The sequence below is a fragment of the Protopterus annectens genome, chromosome 6.part0 (assembly GCF_019279795.1).
Source record: "Protopterus annectens isolate FY-2018-M chromosome 6.part0, PAN1.0, whole genome shotgun sequence".
NCBI lineage: Eukaryota > Metazoa > Chordata > Ceratodontiformes > Protopteridae > Protopterus > Protopterus annectens.
Window position 1 is genome coordinate 1,932,709,907 of NC_056737.1, and position 16,821 is coordinate 1,932,726,727.

The 16,821-nt window shown below is 34.8% G+C and overlaps 1 protein-coding gene across 2 annotated transcripts in view; it reads left to right on the top strand.

The window, feature by feature from the left end:
* The window catches only part of PLCD4 (phospholipase C delta 4), a 946,362-nt gene that overhangs the window by 248,118 nt on the left and 681,423 nt on the right, over positions 1 to 16,821 (top strand). The window contains exon 2 of one of the 2 annotated variants that reach the window (XM_044075239.1): positions 16,388 to 16,500. The exons of the other annotated variant lie outside the window; for it this stretch is intronic. Coding sequence (XP_043931174.1) covers positions 16,475 to 16,500 — 26 coding nt within the window. The 5' untranslated portion in view covers positions 16,388 to 16,474. The remainder of the gene's footprint in view (positions 1 to 16,387; positions 16,501 to 16,821) is intronic. 2 annotated transcript variants of the gene reach the window in all.

Sequence of the window (16,821 nt, forward strand, 5' to 3'; positions counted from 1 at the left end):
TCCTACTGCAATTATCAAAAAGTGTAAAGGAATTTCCCCAGTGCCCTGGCCAAATTTCCCCTATTCATTGTAGATACCACATCTGGTCTCACTTGAAAAGAGGTTATTGGCCTAGTAGGACTAACCTGGGCAACAAAAAGTATGTTTGCATTTTGAAATAAACAGGTAAATTATATTTGCCACTATATCTCAGTTATTATATATTTTTGCTCTAATTATTTTAATGGATTAGAATCATTACATGGGTATGGTTATTTTATCTCAGTGGAACTGCCACTATAAAGCAATCTTTGGGATTGTTTTTCCCATAATTCACTTCAAGATCCCTTTATATCAGTCATGTTATATGTAAGGGAATATTTTTTTTAACTTTCATATAAATAGAATGGCAGTAGTGTGAGTCACAAGCATCTTGCACAGCTTCTGGGTTTTATTTTCACTTTTTTGCTTTACTTACTCTGATATGTGTTCTAAGAGCAGCTCTTCCGTCTTTAGCAGTAGTTATAAATGATCAACTGTTCTCCCTGTGTTGGGTTATCTCTGGGTGGTCCAGTTTCTTCCCACCCACCAAAGAGGTTGATTGGATACTCTAAATTGGCCATTGGTGTGTGTGTGTGTGTGTGTGTGTGTGTGTGTGTGTGTGTGTGTGTGTGTGTGTGTGTGCGTGTGTGTGTGTGCGTGTGTGCGTGTGTGTGTGGTATGAAGAACAAATGCTGCAGGGCTAGCCACCCAGCAGTGGGAACCTTGGCTGTAGATGATTGTCACTGTTAATGTGATGCCCTGATCCCATTTTGAATATTTGCGAATGGATAGATGGATAGTGAGTGCTCAACGAAATAAATTAGCTGAAATGCATGTTTAAGGCTTCCAATTATTAGTCAAGATGCTGACAGACCCTCTCCCACATTCTTCATAAGATATCAAAACTTTCATTGTAGTCAAGGAGCTGTTAACTGTTATTCTCACTTCTACTTCAAAGAACATTTAACAGATAATTAAACTATTTTGCTATTCACCAGTATTTGCAATGGGAAGATCTGTGCTTTTTCTTGAATATTGGCAAAAATGTGCTGTATTTCCTTAAAATATTTTCCTTACAATGCATCAGAGGATAGAGTAAGTCTGACTTTCTGTTCTTGAATTTGGGTAATATTTTTTCTTTCTACTGAAGGAAAAATGTCTTTGTGCATGGCATTTTTCCACCTCTGTTACATTAGTAGTTACACACTTGACTTGTTACATTTTAGTATGCCAACACTTCATCTGAACCATAATCCCTGAATATGACAAATTAGTAGTTTTACTGTAGGATTATGGCATTCATTGAGTTTTCTTAGGGAAAATGGGGAAATGGTCTTTTATGTATTCCATATTTTACTGGTATGGTGTTTAGGTGTTTTTTTTCCAGATTTCCTATGTGCTTCTCCAGCTAGCAGTTGTGCCCCCATTGTGCACCAGCAAGATAACGAACCTGGGACCACCACTGCCAGCAGAATTTGGGAACTGCTTATGCCCTCTCCTTCTGTTGACTTGGCCAAAGTTTTTTTACACTTCTCTTATGATTTTCCTGAAGAAATTATTAGCACAATCCTGTGCTATCTTTGTTGAGTGCTTAAAATTCTACCTTAATGTAGAGGTGGAAATGTATTTTTATTTAAGGTTTAGTACAGAATGATGATATACTGTCAAAGCATTAACATTTGAATGATTAAGAAGATAAAACAACCTCAGAGTGATTTAACAGAATGTAGAGGCAGTCACATTATCATATGGACATATACAAGAACATTAAACAGAGCCAGCTACAAACAGCAATAAATGAGAGCCATTCAAAAGTGCAGCCGGTGTCCTCACCGTAGATTATTTGTTTATATGTTTGTATTTCACATATGATACCTAGCTAACTTAACTGGCCTGAGATCTCCCTTTCATCCATGATGTAGTTGAAGGCACTGAGTATATAATATTTTGTTTAACAACCTATATATAACATGCTAAGTCATGTATACACATTGGTATCATCAGCAGTGAGAAGCAGCTAAGTATTATAAAGGAGTATCATACTCATGACAACAGCACATCAGTATTTTCATTCTCCACCACCCAATATGTCTAATTATGTCCTATGTTCACTACCACCTTTGGAAATAAATTTGACAAGTGAGGGCTTTCCTTTCCTTGCTGTCTCTTCTCAGCCATCACAATCCTCTCATATTGTGAAGTCAGAAGTCATGTGCACTGATATCTTGTCACCTCTCTCCTGCATCTCCTCTTAGATGTCAGTTTGTCATACCTCAAATCATAAACCAAAAAAGCGTTAGCATCCAACGATAGTAACTAGTAATCCAAAGCAAACAGGATGCTAGAAGCCATAAGATACCACCACGAATGTTTAAAATCGAAAGTTTATTCAAAAACCACTTAGACAAACGAGTACATTAACGCTCTTCTATTCAACAGTCACCATTGCGTTTTCATCTCACAACGTGGGACTTTATCAGACAACCTCATTTAATACATAAACCATTTAAATACCCTGTTGTTTTTCCAATTAATTTTGTTACCAATGAATTGGCTTATTAAACATTTGAACTGCCAAATCAGTTTGTTCTTTCCTTCTTAATATTCATGAAGCTCATTAATATTAAAAACGCTAAACACATTTTATTATATTAAAACCTCTAATCAATAAGACCTTATAGTAGAATAAATAAATAAATAAACAAACAATTTGATACATAAAATGTCTTCCAAAACTTAATCAATTAAATCTATTCTAAATACAAGGAAGTGTGTAACGAAGTGTATATGAAAAAAACAATATTGTCACTTTGATATGCAGCGTGTATGTACCTGAGCTCTTAAAGTTAAACCCTGTGTAACTTACATATAATAAATAAATAAATAAATAAATAAATATTGAGTCCTAAAACGGGAAACAAGTATTCCAAATTTACAAAAGTTAAAAAACCATGATTCTAAAAATTATTAAAAAAAGTGTGTTGAGAAATATATCCAGAAAATATATGTTAAAAAATGTGTTAAAAATTTGTTAGGAATATTCAGATACAAATAGCAGCTTCCTGTTTCCAACTAACCTAATTAAAATACTTGAGTGCCATCTATATTGATGTGCTTAAACTGTATATATATATATATATTTTTCTTCCCATATTTTGAGGAAGGTATGTCAAGAACCTTTGTCAAGATGAATTTTGTGAGTAATCAATATATGGTGCCTTACTAAATAAAGTGCAAGAGTGCCATCTAGTGTCAAAAGAAGAATAATTACTTAAAATCAAATTGTATTTGATTTTAATCTCAATAGAGCCCCTATAGATAAATGTTCGTTTAAGCCCGGGCTTTTATTGGCTTCCAGCTGTATCTGCCACCATAACTCCTTACTTTCCAATAGATCTTCCCAGGGACCTCCCCTAATGTCGATGTGTATCTGTTCCAGTACAAAAAACAAGAATGATGCTCCTAGACAAACCTTAGTGTGCTTAAATAAGGCCTATTGACACCCATTTGCACCAATCTCCTTGGTACCAATTCGAACGAAACATTAGAAGAAACCAAAGGGTTTCTTAAACAACAACATAAAAGGAAGAGGGAGCTTATTGGCGAGCAGGAGGACGCCGGCGACCTAGAGAATACACAACAAAATATACAAGGAACAGATTTTAATCCCATCAATACACCGAACGTTTTTCGAGGTGACAGAGGTGCAAAATCCAACAAAGCAGGGACATGTATGGACTTAGGGGCCAGACCCAAAACTACTTTTACAGCTACAGGTACTGTGCACAATAATTCTATAACCACGCTCGAGTGGTTAAGAAAGGACATTAGTTTTAAAGTAAATGGAAACAGTAACAAGCGTTTTACCGATGGTGACACTTATTTGGTGAAGATTGAAAAATTGCATAAACTCATGTTACAGTATAGAATTTGCACTATTGAAAATGCTTATTTACATGAGTGTTTAGTTAAAGAAATAGTCCCGAAGGGGCTACGCATTTGCAAATACCCTAACAATGTTCAGATAGGAACTGTTTTTCATGAAAGCTTGATTAAAGTATTTAATAAATGTGGGTTGGAGGTAGTCCAACTCATTATTGACGAAAATGATAGAAAATTGAGTGTTTTAAATGAAGAAATTGAAGAAATTGACAATTGTATTAAGAATGATTTAATTTTTAATATAAAGGAAGAGAAAGAGAAATATTTAAATATAAGAAGGGATATTGATGTTAAATGTGACGAAGTGATGCAGCGTAAATTGAATAAACTAAATAGGGACATTCAAGAATATGCCAAAGACATTAGTTATCCTAAACCTGTGTTTAATAACAACTTCTACAACATCAATAAAAATAAAAATAAAAATTTGAATAATTATGAAAGAGCTGAGTATGGAAAGAAGTTTGGAGATAGACAAGAGGAATACTGGTATGACACAGAATTCCCACCTTTAATAAAGAAATGGAACAAGAACAACAACCGGGCAGGAGGAGAAATTTTCAGACCCGGGGGGGGAGAAGGGGAAGGGGGAGATCCTATTACTAGACACCCCCATTCCCACTAACCCTACTGTGGGTCACGATATTTTAGAAGATGAATATGATCATATTTCCAAGGAAAACATTAAAAACAGTTTTCAAGGGTTTTCCATTTACAACCTTAGTAACGTAACACTTACTAAAGAACATTTTAAATTATTGAGTAAAGGATTAAAATACATACCAGCAAAAAAGGGGGACATTGCTAGAACGATTATGGATATTAAGTTATTTGTTAGGAATATCAATTTAACTATACTTGCATCTAGAGTTGGATTTAATAAAGAACCTAAAGAAAATACTAGCCTAGTTAGGAAATCTATATACAACCCCCCCTTACTTCCACAAATTAAAAACTTTGAGATGGTAATGGAAAAGGAAATAAGAAAGATAGATAATAGGAACAAAATTAGTTATCATCAGAATTTAGATATAGATGAAAAAGAGATACTTAGGGACCTTACCATGAATAAAACAGTGAGAGTTATGAAACCAGACAAAGGGGGTGGAATAGTTGTAATGGACAGAATACTTTATGAAGCAAAAATGTGTACCATCTTGAATGATGATAACAAATATTGTGTAGCTACTAAACATGAATTAGAAATGGCACACAAAAAAATAGAGTTATTAATTCAGGATTTATTGTTGGAAAAAGTGATCAATATTAAAACAGCTAATTATTTACAAGTTAAGAAACCAAGGGTAGCCACAATATTTGGTATACCCAAAATTCATAAGAACCAGGAAGATCCCCCCCTTAGACCCATTGTTTCGGCAGAGGGAGCTATGACTGTTCCGCTGGCTAAATTTATTGATATAAAGGCAAAACACATATGGGTTAAAAACAAAGTTATATTGAAAGACTCCTGGGATTTTCTTAGGGAACTAACACCCCAAGTCTATAAGGATGACATTATTTTTATCACAATAGACATTATTGATTTATTCTCTTGAATCCCCCATAATGAAGGGATGGATATGTTCGAAGAAAGTGTTTTTATGGACAATGAGATGACACAGGAGGACAAAATAGCAACAGTAATCTTTATGGACATTGTTTTGAAAAATAATTTTTTGATTTTTAACGGTGAATATTACAAACAGAAATCCGGAGTCTCTATGGGGGCAGCATGTGCCCCCACATATGCTAACATCGTACTATCTAAATGGGAAGAAAAATTTATCATAAATTCAAAGTTTAAGGAGCACTGGGTACTTTACCACAGGTTTTTGGATGATATAGTGAATTTTTGGATAGGGGGTGAAAGTAAGTTCCTTGAATTTATGGAGTATATTAGTGCCACGACAAGTTTCTTGAAATTTACCTACGTGTTGAATAGAGATGTTTTAAACTATTTAGATGTTGAAGTTTATAAGTCGGAACACAATTTTGAAACTAAAGTGTACAGAAAAGCAACATATGTGAATTCATTTTTACATTTTAATAGTGCCCATCCCCTACACAATAAGAAAAATATTGTAAAAGGACAATTTGTGAGGGGATCTAGAAATACTAGCAGAAATGAAGATTTTATTTCCGAAAGTAAAAAACTGGAAAACATGTTTTTAGAGAAAGGTTACCCTATAGAATTCATTAAGAGCATTAGAAGTGAAGTTGAAAGAGGTAGAGAAGGTAGATTCCACCCTATAAAAGGTTTAGAAAAAACCAATAAAAAGGATGATAAATGGGAAGGAACTTCAAAGATAGGAGAAAACCTTCAAAGAAGATTGGTGATAGAATATAGTTCCTTTAATAAAAATATAAGGGGAATTTTAAATAAAGAATGGGAGAAATTTTCAGCCCTAACAGATATGGAAGAGATTAGGAATATTGTACCTAAAATAGTGTTTAGAAATTCACCCAATGTTCGCAATATAATAGAAAGAACAGGGACCATTGAGAGAATAGAACCTAATCGACGTGTAGGCACATACAAATGTGGAAGATGCTCACAATGTGCTTTTATTATTAACAAAGTAGAGATATATTTACAATGTAGAAAAAGAAGAATAACTAGCAACAATTATTATAATTGTGAAACACAAAGAGTTGTCTATCTAGCCTTATGTCAGAAATGTCAATCTTTCTACATTGGGAAAACTGAGAGATCTTTAAAGAAGAGAGTGTATGAACACACATATGACATATCAAAAGAAAGAGAGACTAACGCCTTATTTAAGCACACTAAGGTTTGTCTAGGAGCATCATTCTTGTTTTTTGTACTGGAACAGATACACATCGACATTAGGGGAGGTCCCTGGGAAGATCTATTGGAAAGTAAGGAGTTATGGTGGCAGATACATCTGGAAGCCAATAGAAACCCGGGCTTAAACGAACATTTATCTATAGGGGCTCTATTGAGATTAAAATCAAATACAATTTGATTTTAAGTAATTCTTCTTCTTCTTTTGACACTAGATGGCACTCTTGCACTTTATTTAGTAAGGCACCATATATTGATTACTCACAAAATTCATCTTGACAAAGGTTCTTGACATACCTTCCTCAAAATATGGGAAGAAAAAAATATATATATATATACAGTTTAAGCACAACAATATAGATGGCACTCAAGTATTTTAATTAGGTTAGTTGGAAACAGGAAGCTGCTATTTGTATCTGAAGATTCCTAACAAATTTTTAACACATATTTTAACATCTATTTTCTGAATATATTTCTTAACACACTTTTTTAAATAATTTTTAGAATCATGGTTTTTTAACTTTTGTAAATTAGGAATACTTGTTTCCCCGTTTTAGGACTCAATAATTATTTATTTATTTATTTATTATATGTAAGTTACACAGGGTTTAACTTTAAGAGCTCAGGTATATACACGCTGCATATCAAAGTGACAATATTGTTTTTTTCATATACACTTCGTTACACACTTCCTTGTATTTAGAATAGATTTAATTGATTAAGTTTTGGAAGACATTTTATGTATCAAATTGTTTGTTTATTTATTTATTTATTCTACTATAAGGTCTTATTGATTAGAGGTTTTAGTATAATAAAATGTGTTTAGCGTTTTTAATATTAATGAGCTTCATGAATATTAAGAAGGAAAGAACAAACTGATTTGGCAGTTCAAATGTTTAATAAGCCAATTCATTGGTAACAAAATTAATTGGAAAAACAACAGGGTATTTAAATGGTTTATGTATTAAATGAGGTTGTCTGATGAAGTCCCACGTTGTGAGACGAAAACGCAATGGTGACTGTTGAATAGAAGAGCGTTAATGTACTCATTTGTCTAAGTGGTTTTTGAATAAACTTTCGATTTTAAACATTCATGGTGGTATCTTATGGCTTCCAGCATCCTGTTTGCTTTGGGATACCTCAAATCATCCATACCTCTCATGGTTTTAGAAACCTTTCTCTGAAACCCTTTCTTCAAAGTGTAAACAGCTCTCACATTTTTGTTCCAAATTAAAATGTATATCTGTGAACTTCCTAGCATTACAATGCAACTGTTAATTCTTGGATCACTTATTAAACGTGTTTAGGTGCTTTAGCAACCTTGCACTGCTTCTGTCATTTCCTTCCTTTTCCACTTCTACTTTGCATGAACACTGAAGTCTGTGGCATTGTTTTAGTCACCTGAGTTGGAGAATATGTCACTTATCATCATTCTGATGTGTCCCCAGTTGTTATTGACAAGGCACTGTACCCACTTACTCCATATCCCAGTCTACTCAATTTACCAATCTGCCTTTCCCGAGAAACAGTTAAAAGTCTTCCTAAAATCCAAATACATCATATCCAGAAAATTACCCTTGTCAGTCTCTGAAGTTACTTTTATACTATTATTTTGCCTGTCTGCATTAGGAGGCATTAAACATAGCCATTCTAGTCTGCCCTTTAAGTATATTTAACATCTAAAAGCATCAGTTCAGAGTAACTTGCCTTCACTTCATCCAGTACCATTTGACAGGCTGTTAAACATCTACAGATTAGCCAAAATTTAAGAAGTTCTTCATTCTTCCCCAGATTGAGGTAAGATTTGCTATAAGCACCTTATTGCATCTGGTGCCATACAAACAATGTGCCATGACTGCTGCCCCTTGTGTTTTATCTTCTTAATACCCTCTCCTCTTATTCTCCCATCTGTATTTCTCATTTTCTCTCTTAACCTTCTTTATTTGTTCAGTTTTATACACTGATTTACTTGTTGCTTTACTTTTTTTAACCACCTAATATCATAATGTGTATGCTTTATATAATGTCTACCTGCCATAGTTTGTCTCTTTTTCTTGATTTACTGCACTACCCTAACTTAAGTACACATCCATGCCATGAATACCATGTACAAGGATTTCATTTTGTTTCTGTACATAAAAATTGCTGAACTTGACTAGAATCAAAACAATGCCTTGAGCTTTGTCATGTGAAAATGTAAACTAGTGAGACTAATATAGTGACAGTATACACTGCTGAGAAGATTAGCTATAGAAAATGTAACTGAATTTGACACAATATATATAAACAAGTAATTGTATTAAGTGATGTTTTAGTATTTATACTTTCATAATTGTTATGTGGGATAAGGGGAGATATGCTAAGTACTGCACTTTCATGTCCCCCAAATGTGGGGGACTTACCTTCACAGCTGTGATCTCTAAATATGCTAAATCTAAAGACACACCTAGTCAAAGTCTATATTTCACCTCATTGCTGTCAAACGCATACAGTGCAGCACACTGTAACTCTACCTCCCACTGCACAAATGTGCCAACCAATTAGAAAACCATTTTAATAACTGTGTATAAATCAGATGCCTGACTGCAATCAAATGAGTATATCAATTCATAGAAATTACTATACAATAATGCATTTCAGCTCACTGCTGTTAGATACGCTAAATAGTACAATAGTACAACACATGCAACCTCCAACACCCCTACACACACACACACACACACACACACACACACACACACACACACACACACACACACACACACACACACACACACACACACACATGCCCAACAACTACTGGCACATTATTGACTGTGCATACCTCAGATGCTTGATTATAAAGTGACTAAATGCATAAATAATGGCCACAATAATGTATTTGCACTCAGTGCTATCAGACGCATGCAGGGCAATCCATAGCAGCCCAACACACACACACACACACACACACACATACACTACTTGCTGAATAGAAAATACATATATACACACAGACACACAAACACACATACACAAGCACCAACCCACATCACGAATACATATTGTTTCTCACATGCAAATTGTTTCACAAAATGCATACTGTCTTACCGAATGGCTGTATGATTTAACTTAAAAAAGAACTTATTTAATTTAATAGTACTACTACTACAATAACAAGTACTACTACTACTACTACTACTACTACTAATAATAATAATAATACAGTTTTCTCTCATGCTCACAACTTGTCTGTCTCCCATCTCCCATCAACAATACACTGAACTTGCTTTCCCTTTTGAGTCTGGCTGCTGTAGACTTCAGTCACCTGATACAGCATGAGCCAATGGGAAATGCTGCTTGCTGCTTCATCTAGCAGCCCAAGCAGCCCATAATAAAACATCATTTCTATCTTCCTGAAATGGCAGTAAAAATAATGTTTAATGGGCTTATTCTATATGGGAGCACAAGCATAAATAATAGACAGTTTTAAAAAGTAGCCTATCCAAGTTATCTTACTTTTTTCCTTTATACAACCAGAATGTTACATATGCATCTTCTGAAATGGTAAAGTTGACTATTTGGTTTATAAAAATAAAAACAAATTAAAAACAAGTAAAAGATGCAAAACTGATTTTACCGATTTTCTTTGATGAGGGTGGCTGTCTATTCACACATCAGAACAAGTGCACTCATGCATACACACGCACATACATGCGCACACACACACACACACACACACACACACACACACACACACACACACACACACACACACACACAGATACACACAAAAATATATATAAAATCCTTTCAGTTTTTCTGTAATTCAGATAAATATGATAGCAATCAAGTTCCTGTATCTTTAACAAGCAAATGTGAATAACTTTAATACAATGGGGGTTCCTAGAAATGGTTAAATATGCATACATTATCTATCTACTCACATGTCAAAACAGGAACACATACACATACACACACATTCACATACACTGTAATATCCTGTGAGTTTTTCTGTAATTTAGGAATATATGAATACAATCAAGTTTTTTTATTTTAATAAACAAATATGAATAACTGCAAAACAAAGAGGGGGGGATATCCACAAATAGTGATGACTGAAGAACTAGTTAATCTAACTTTCTAAAATAAATGTTTTTTCCACTTAAACATAGCCACATTAGCCACATTCTGTGAATCTAGGGAAAACTGTAAAAAAATTGAGATAAGAAGCATTCTGGTGAGCATTGCTTCTGAATACCCCCTGAAAGCATATGCAAAGCTAATATCAGTAAAAAGCTGTTCAGCTTCTGGCTAGGTAAAATGTAAGTAGTGTTCATTCAGAAAGAAAGGAGGAATAAGTTCCAAAATATTGAGTAATGTAGAGTTGGCTCCACAGTGAAGAATCAGTAATTGCTTAAAACAAATAGCAGATTTAAAAACTTGAATGTATGTATAAAGTATTATTGGTTTAAAGTTTGTTTAGAAGCATAAATACCCAATTATAAACAGAATACGAGAGTTCCTGAAACCTTTCTTTATATTTCTAGTTTTTCAGCCCTTTGATTTTTCTAGTAAGGATCTGTTCACTCTTTCCAGTTCTTTCAGAGAAAGGCTATAAAATGCAGTACTGTATTCGGTAATGGGTCACCTCTGTGAGCTATAATGTGGTACAATAATCTCCCTGAAGTGAGGAAACATACCCTTTTGAATCAAATGAAATACATAATATGCTTTCTTGACTTTGATATATACAGATTGGTGAATGTTTAAACTGTTGAATTCCCATTATCCCAAGATCTTTAATGATGTTATTTTTATATGACAATTTATTTTGTAATCATAATTTATGTCTTTTTTTTCAAACCTGATGATGTTACATTTACTGGCATTAAAGGTGAAGCCATTACTACTGCATCTGGCACATTTTTTTATTTGCATATCTTCTTGGAGAACTTCAAAATCTTTTATTGAATTAGTTACATTACCCAGTTTGCCTTTGTCTGTATTTCAGGTTATCAATAGCCTAGTTCCTCAATTTTATGTCTGAAAGGAACAGCCCAAAAGAAGTATCCGCTGTAAAGGCGATACGTGATACCATTGGTAACCCCCACTGGGATAGTTAAGTAACCTCCCATGTTGACATGTTGCATCCTGTTGTTTAACAAACATTCTCCCCAATGAACTGCATATGAATTAACATTTAATGCTGTTAATGTTCCAATTATTTCTTTATGTGTGATAGTATCAAATGCTTTTGGATGGTCAGGATAAGGACAATGTACTATCAATCCTTCATCAAGTGCTGTTGTTATCTCTACAAAGGATGCCACAAGATCCAAAAAGCAACACTTCCTTTTAACAGAACTATACCATTCCGTATCTAACAGAAGTGTTCTTGTGCCATTGTTCAGAAGCTCCATTATGACTACCTCCATGAGTTTTACATAAAATATTTGTCAGGCTCATCAGCCTGAAATTGGATCTGATCTGACATGCTCTTTAGAGAATTGGTATCACGATAATTTGTCACCATAAGACATGGATGTGTACATATGCCAACATTTCATATTATGTGATTGATTGCATTTTAGTCAGGTTTTTGTAATTCTGTATAGAAAAGATCCAACTATGTTTTTTTTTTTTTATAAATTTCACATATGGCAGCAGTATTGTTTTGCTTATAGTGAAATCTGTGCAAAATGTTTTTGCAGACATATTTACAATGTGCTGTGGTTGGGTGATCATGACATTGTTTAATGATAGCATGTTATAGTTACAATTCTCATTTTCTGTTACTCTCATATAATAAAATAATAATTTTTATTGCTTTTATCCTTTGACACCAAGCTGATTTCATTGGTAGATCTGGATTATTGCTTTTATCCTTTGAGGCCAATCTGAATTCATTTGTAGATCTGGAACATTTTTGTAAGAAAAATAAGTTATCTAAACTTAAATCTAGACTTATTTCTTATGCTTATGATAATTATTCTAGATTAAAAAGAACCCCATTTTTCTTCTATATATCTCATTACTATTGGGATTCCACCAAAGAGTTTCTTTGCTGAATTTCCTTTTATATTTGTGTCAGTTTGTTGTCATGGTTATTCTGGTAGTTACCATGTATGCATGTTTTCTAGCACTTTCCTGCCAACAAATTGATCAGTGAGACGGCCAGTCTCACTGAGATCTGTACATTTACATACAACATTCTCAGTACTTAGGAAACTGGCAAATACTGACTGATCTACTGTTTTTGCGCAGCTGGTCTGTAGAAGTACTCCTGAGCATCTCATAAAATGCTCCTTCCCTTACAAGATAAGTATTATCCCATACAGTCTGAATAGTCAGTGGATCCTGCCCATGTTTAGTTTCTAACCTTAAAGTGCATAGAGACAGAAACAGTGTCTTGAAAATTGTAAGTGTTAAAATTTCCTTGATACTTGAAAAGACTGTTGAAAAAAAAAAGCCAAAATCTACTCTGTAACTCAGAGGCAAGCCCAGGTGCTGGTCATTCATTTCTGATCAAAAGTACAATATCTTCTGACAGGACAGGAGAACATGGCAATATACACTTCACAATCAAGGGTAAAATATCAGCCATCTCCATAAGGGTACTGATAACTTAGCTAATCATGCTTTGCAGCAATGTTAATCATGAGTACACAATTCAATTAAGCCATGATTGGAAACAGCTAAGGGATGTCTTGATTCTGCAAACCACAGCAATTCACTTCAAAGTGCGTAGTAAAACACAAAACCAAAAGAATGCACACACTTGGAGCAGTACACAGCAGTATAAATACCACACGCTGGTGTTTATATTGCTGCATGTTGTTTCAAGTATGTGCATTCATTTAATTTTGATGTTTTCATTCTGCACTGAATTCATCTTGCTGTTAGTAAAATGTTCTGATGTCAGTATCTGGCACAAAACTAGATCTAAACAATTAAGACTATGGCTATATTCCATGTTCCTAAAAATGTGTGATAATGTATCTTATACAACGACACCCCCATTAATATTCAAAAACATGCACACTGATCGGTCAGCATGCACGTTGTAAATCCGAGTTATAGTAATGGAAAAAGGTCTGGTCGCCCAGACTTTTTCCATTACTATAACTCTTACAGTAACACTGTCTCGCTATGTTAAACGAGTTTAACATAGCGAGACAGCTTTAAAAAAAGCAACGGAGATTCTCCGTTGCTTTTTATAAAGCTGTCTCGCTATGTTAAACCCATTTAACATAGCGAAACAGTTTGTAAAAAGCAACGAAGATCTTGCTTTCTCCGTTTCTTTTTTCAAAACTGTCTCGCTGTGTTAAATGGGTTTAACATAGCAAGACAGCTTTAAAATAAGCAACGGAGATTCTCCGTTGCTTTTTTAAAAGCTGTCTCGCTATGTTAAACCCATTTAACATAGCGAAACAGTTTGTAAAAAGCAACGGAGATCTTGCTTTCTCCATTGCTTTTGCCCACAGCTCTGATGTACTGCATAGGCATATGCATGCGCAGTACATCAGAACTGCCACAGAATACCAGACAGCTGCAGAAGGGCAGCAAGGAGGCATTATACAATGCCATTATTTAAGAAAAGTAATTATTTTTTTTCTTAAATAATGTCATTGTATAATAGCAATAACTCACTTCTGAGTGTGGGTAATGCTGGATTTACCCACGGTTGGCCTTGTTTGGCTTCTCAGGCTTCGCCCTCATGACCAAACCACACCAACCGTGGGTAAATCCAGCATTACCCACACCCAGGCGTGGGTTATTGCTATATTCATGCCTATCAAGCATATTATTAACACAGTTTTTCAGGCTGTCATGTTTTCAGAAACTGTGCTGCCATTGGTCAAAAACTGCTAAGGATCAAGTAGATTTGTATAGGCATCTTTGCTGTCTGCATCAGTTCAACAGTCTTAGGAAAGGTAAGGACCATGCAGTTGAAAGGGTACCATAATATCGTGATTTTTACTCTGAATGCCAGCATGGCTTACATATGGTGTCACATTTTCCTTACAGATCTGATCTCTGTCACTGTCATTTGCTGTAATACTGCAGACTCATAAGGTCATTGTTGTGTGTGTGTGTGTGTGTGCACGCACGTGCATCCACATGTGTGGATTCATGTTGATAGATGAACACAAATTTCACAGATGGTAAAGTGATCAAAGTATATTCTTTAAATCTACTTTAGGCAAAACTTAGAAACATTCTTTTTGCAGGGGTGGGGCTTAAGCCTCCCTACACCACCTGATGTAAGGGGCAAGACCCTCCCACCCACAAAAGTAAATTTACCAACTGCAAGGTCACACAACAGTGGAGAAAGATAAATACCCCACTGTCTACGCCACTATCACTGAAGTAGTTTTGGCAAATTTACTTTGATTATCTTACCTTAATTGAAATCACCATCATAAGTCTGACACATCCCATTGTCTATATGTGTCTATGCATGTTTTTGCCTGTGTGTGTGTGTGTGTGTGTTTACACACTGAAAAATGCACTTGAACCTTCATTATGGAAGAAATTGAAAAGACTGTTACATAGCTTTGCTGCAGTTCTAATCAGAGATAGTAGTGTTATGAAGCTTTGCTGCAGTTCCAATCAGAGATAGTAGATATTTCAATTGGGAATGGGTCTAGTGCAGTGATGGCGAACCTTTTGGGCTCGACGTGTCAAAAATTTGGAAAATGCCTATCTTCACTCTGCTGGCATGTCACCCCTCCGAACAAAAAAGAAACTATTCTTTACATATTCATTTATTAAAAAAAAAATACAGTCCAATCATGTGTGCTGCTATGTATTATAAAAGTAAAAGAAAAGTCAGTGACTTACAAGAGAGAAAACAATATGTGCACTGATAAGTGGGCTTAAAACAGTGCACCAAAAATTACTCTACTTTTAGCAGTAATTTTGAATTGAACTGAAAAAAATATGGAACGCATTGCATTTGATTTGATTAACATCAATTAAAGACTTTTTTGTTGCTGAGTTTTAATAGATAAGTGCAGGGTCACATATTTCTTGTATTTTTGTTCATTCAGTTTCTTTAGTAACTTAGGTGTTGGTGAATGCTGGTGTGTTACCTAAAACATTCTGGCATGTCACCTTTGACACGCATGTCATAGGTTCACTATCACTGGTCTAGTGTGAAAGCACAGAAGCAACTGTATAACTGCTGTTTCCAAGAAGCAATGTGCAACAGCAATCACACAAAAATGTGCAGTTTTTATTTATATTATTTTTAAGACAAAGCCTCACAATGTCTCCATGTGGGAGATATTATGACTACACCACCATACTGAATATCATCAAATTCAATCTCATTGTTGCACAGCATCCATTCTTTCAATTTAAAGTCTGTTGGATCAATGTCCTGCTCCCTGAAGAGTGTTAGGCTATTTTCTGGTCAACAGCCCCCCCCCCCACCACTAAAAAAATAAAGTTATCTTCCTGAAAGAAACCTAGTGTGGCTCATTCACTCTAAAACTATGTAACTACTTCACTTGAAAGTACAGATTTAAAAAGCACAGTACTTAAGGTTTTGATATTTTGATATGTAGTTGTTATAAATCGTATCTTTCATACTACTGGGAATAAGTCACACTACTTTTTTTATTTTCTTAGTATTCTGTCTCTGTGGAACTCAGAGCTCCTTGCTGCATCTGGTAAATGCTTTACTTGCTACCTAGGCTCACCTTCCTGTAAGTCAGTATGCTTCCTGGCTCATGTGAAGTAAGGTGAATGAAAGCGCATGTATTTTTTTTTAAATTCTAACTGAGAATGTGAAACTGCATGGTAGACATTACATTTTTTTCTATGCATTTTACGTACTCTTTGCATGGTAGACTTTGCATGCATAAAAATGCCAAAGCAGAGAGGACCATTTTACGTCACTTTCTAAGTGGTAGCCTGTATTCTATACCCCCAGATAAGCTGCAGTGAATGAAGCAGATTTATTTATTTGTTCTCGAGGGGGATAAAGGGTACCACAATCACTCCTTCAAAGCATTACAAAACAGTATTTTTTTCTTTCTGCTTGTGTGCATTTGCGTAATTGT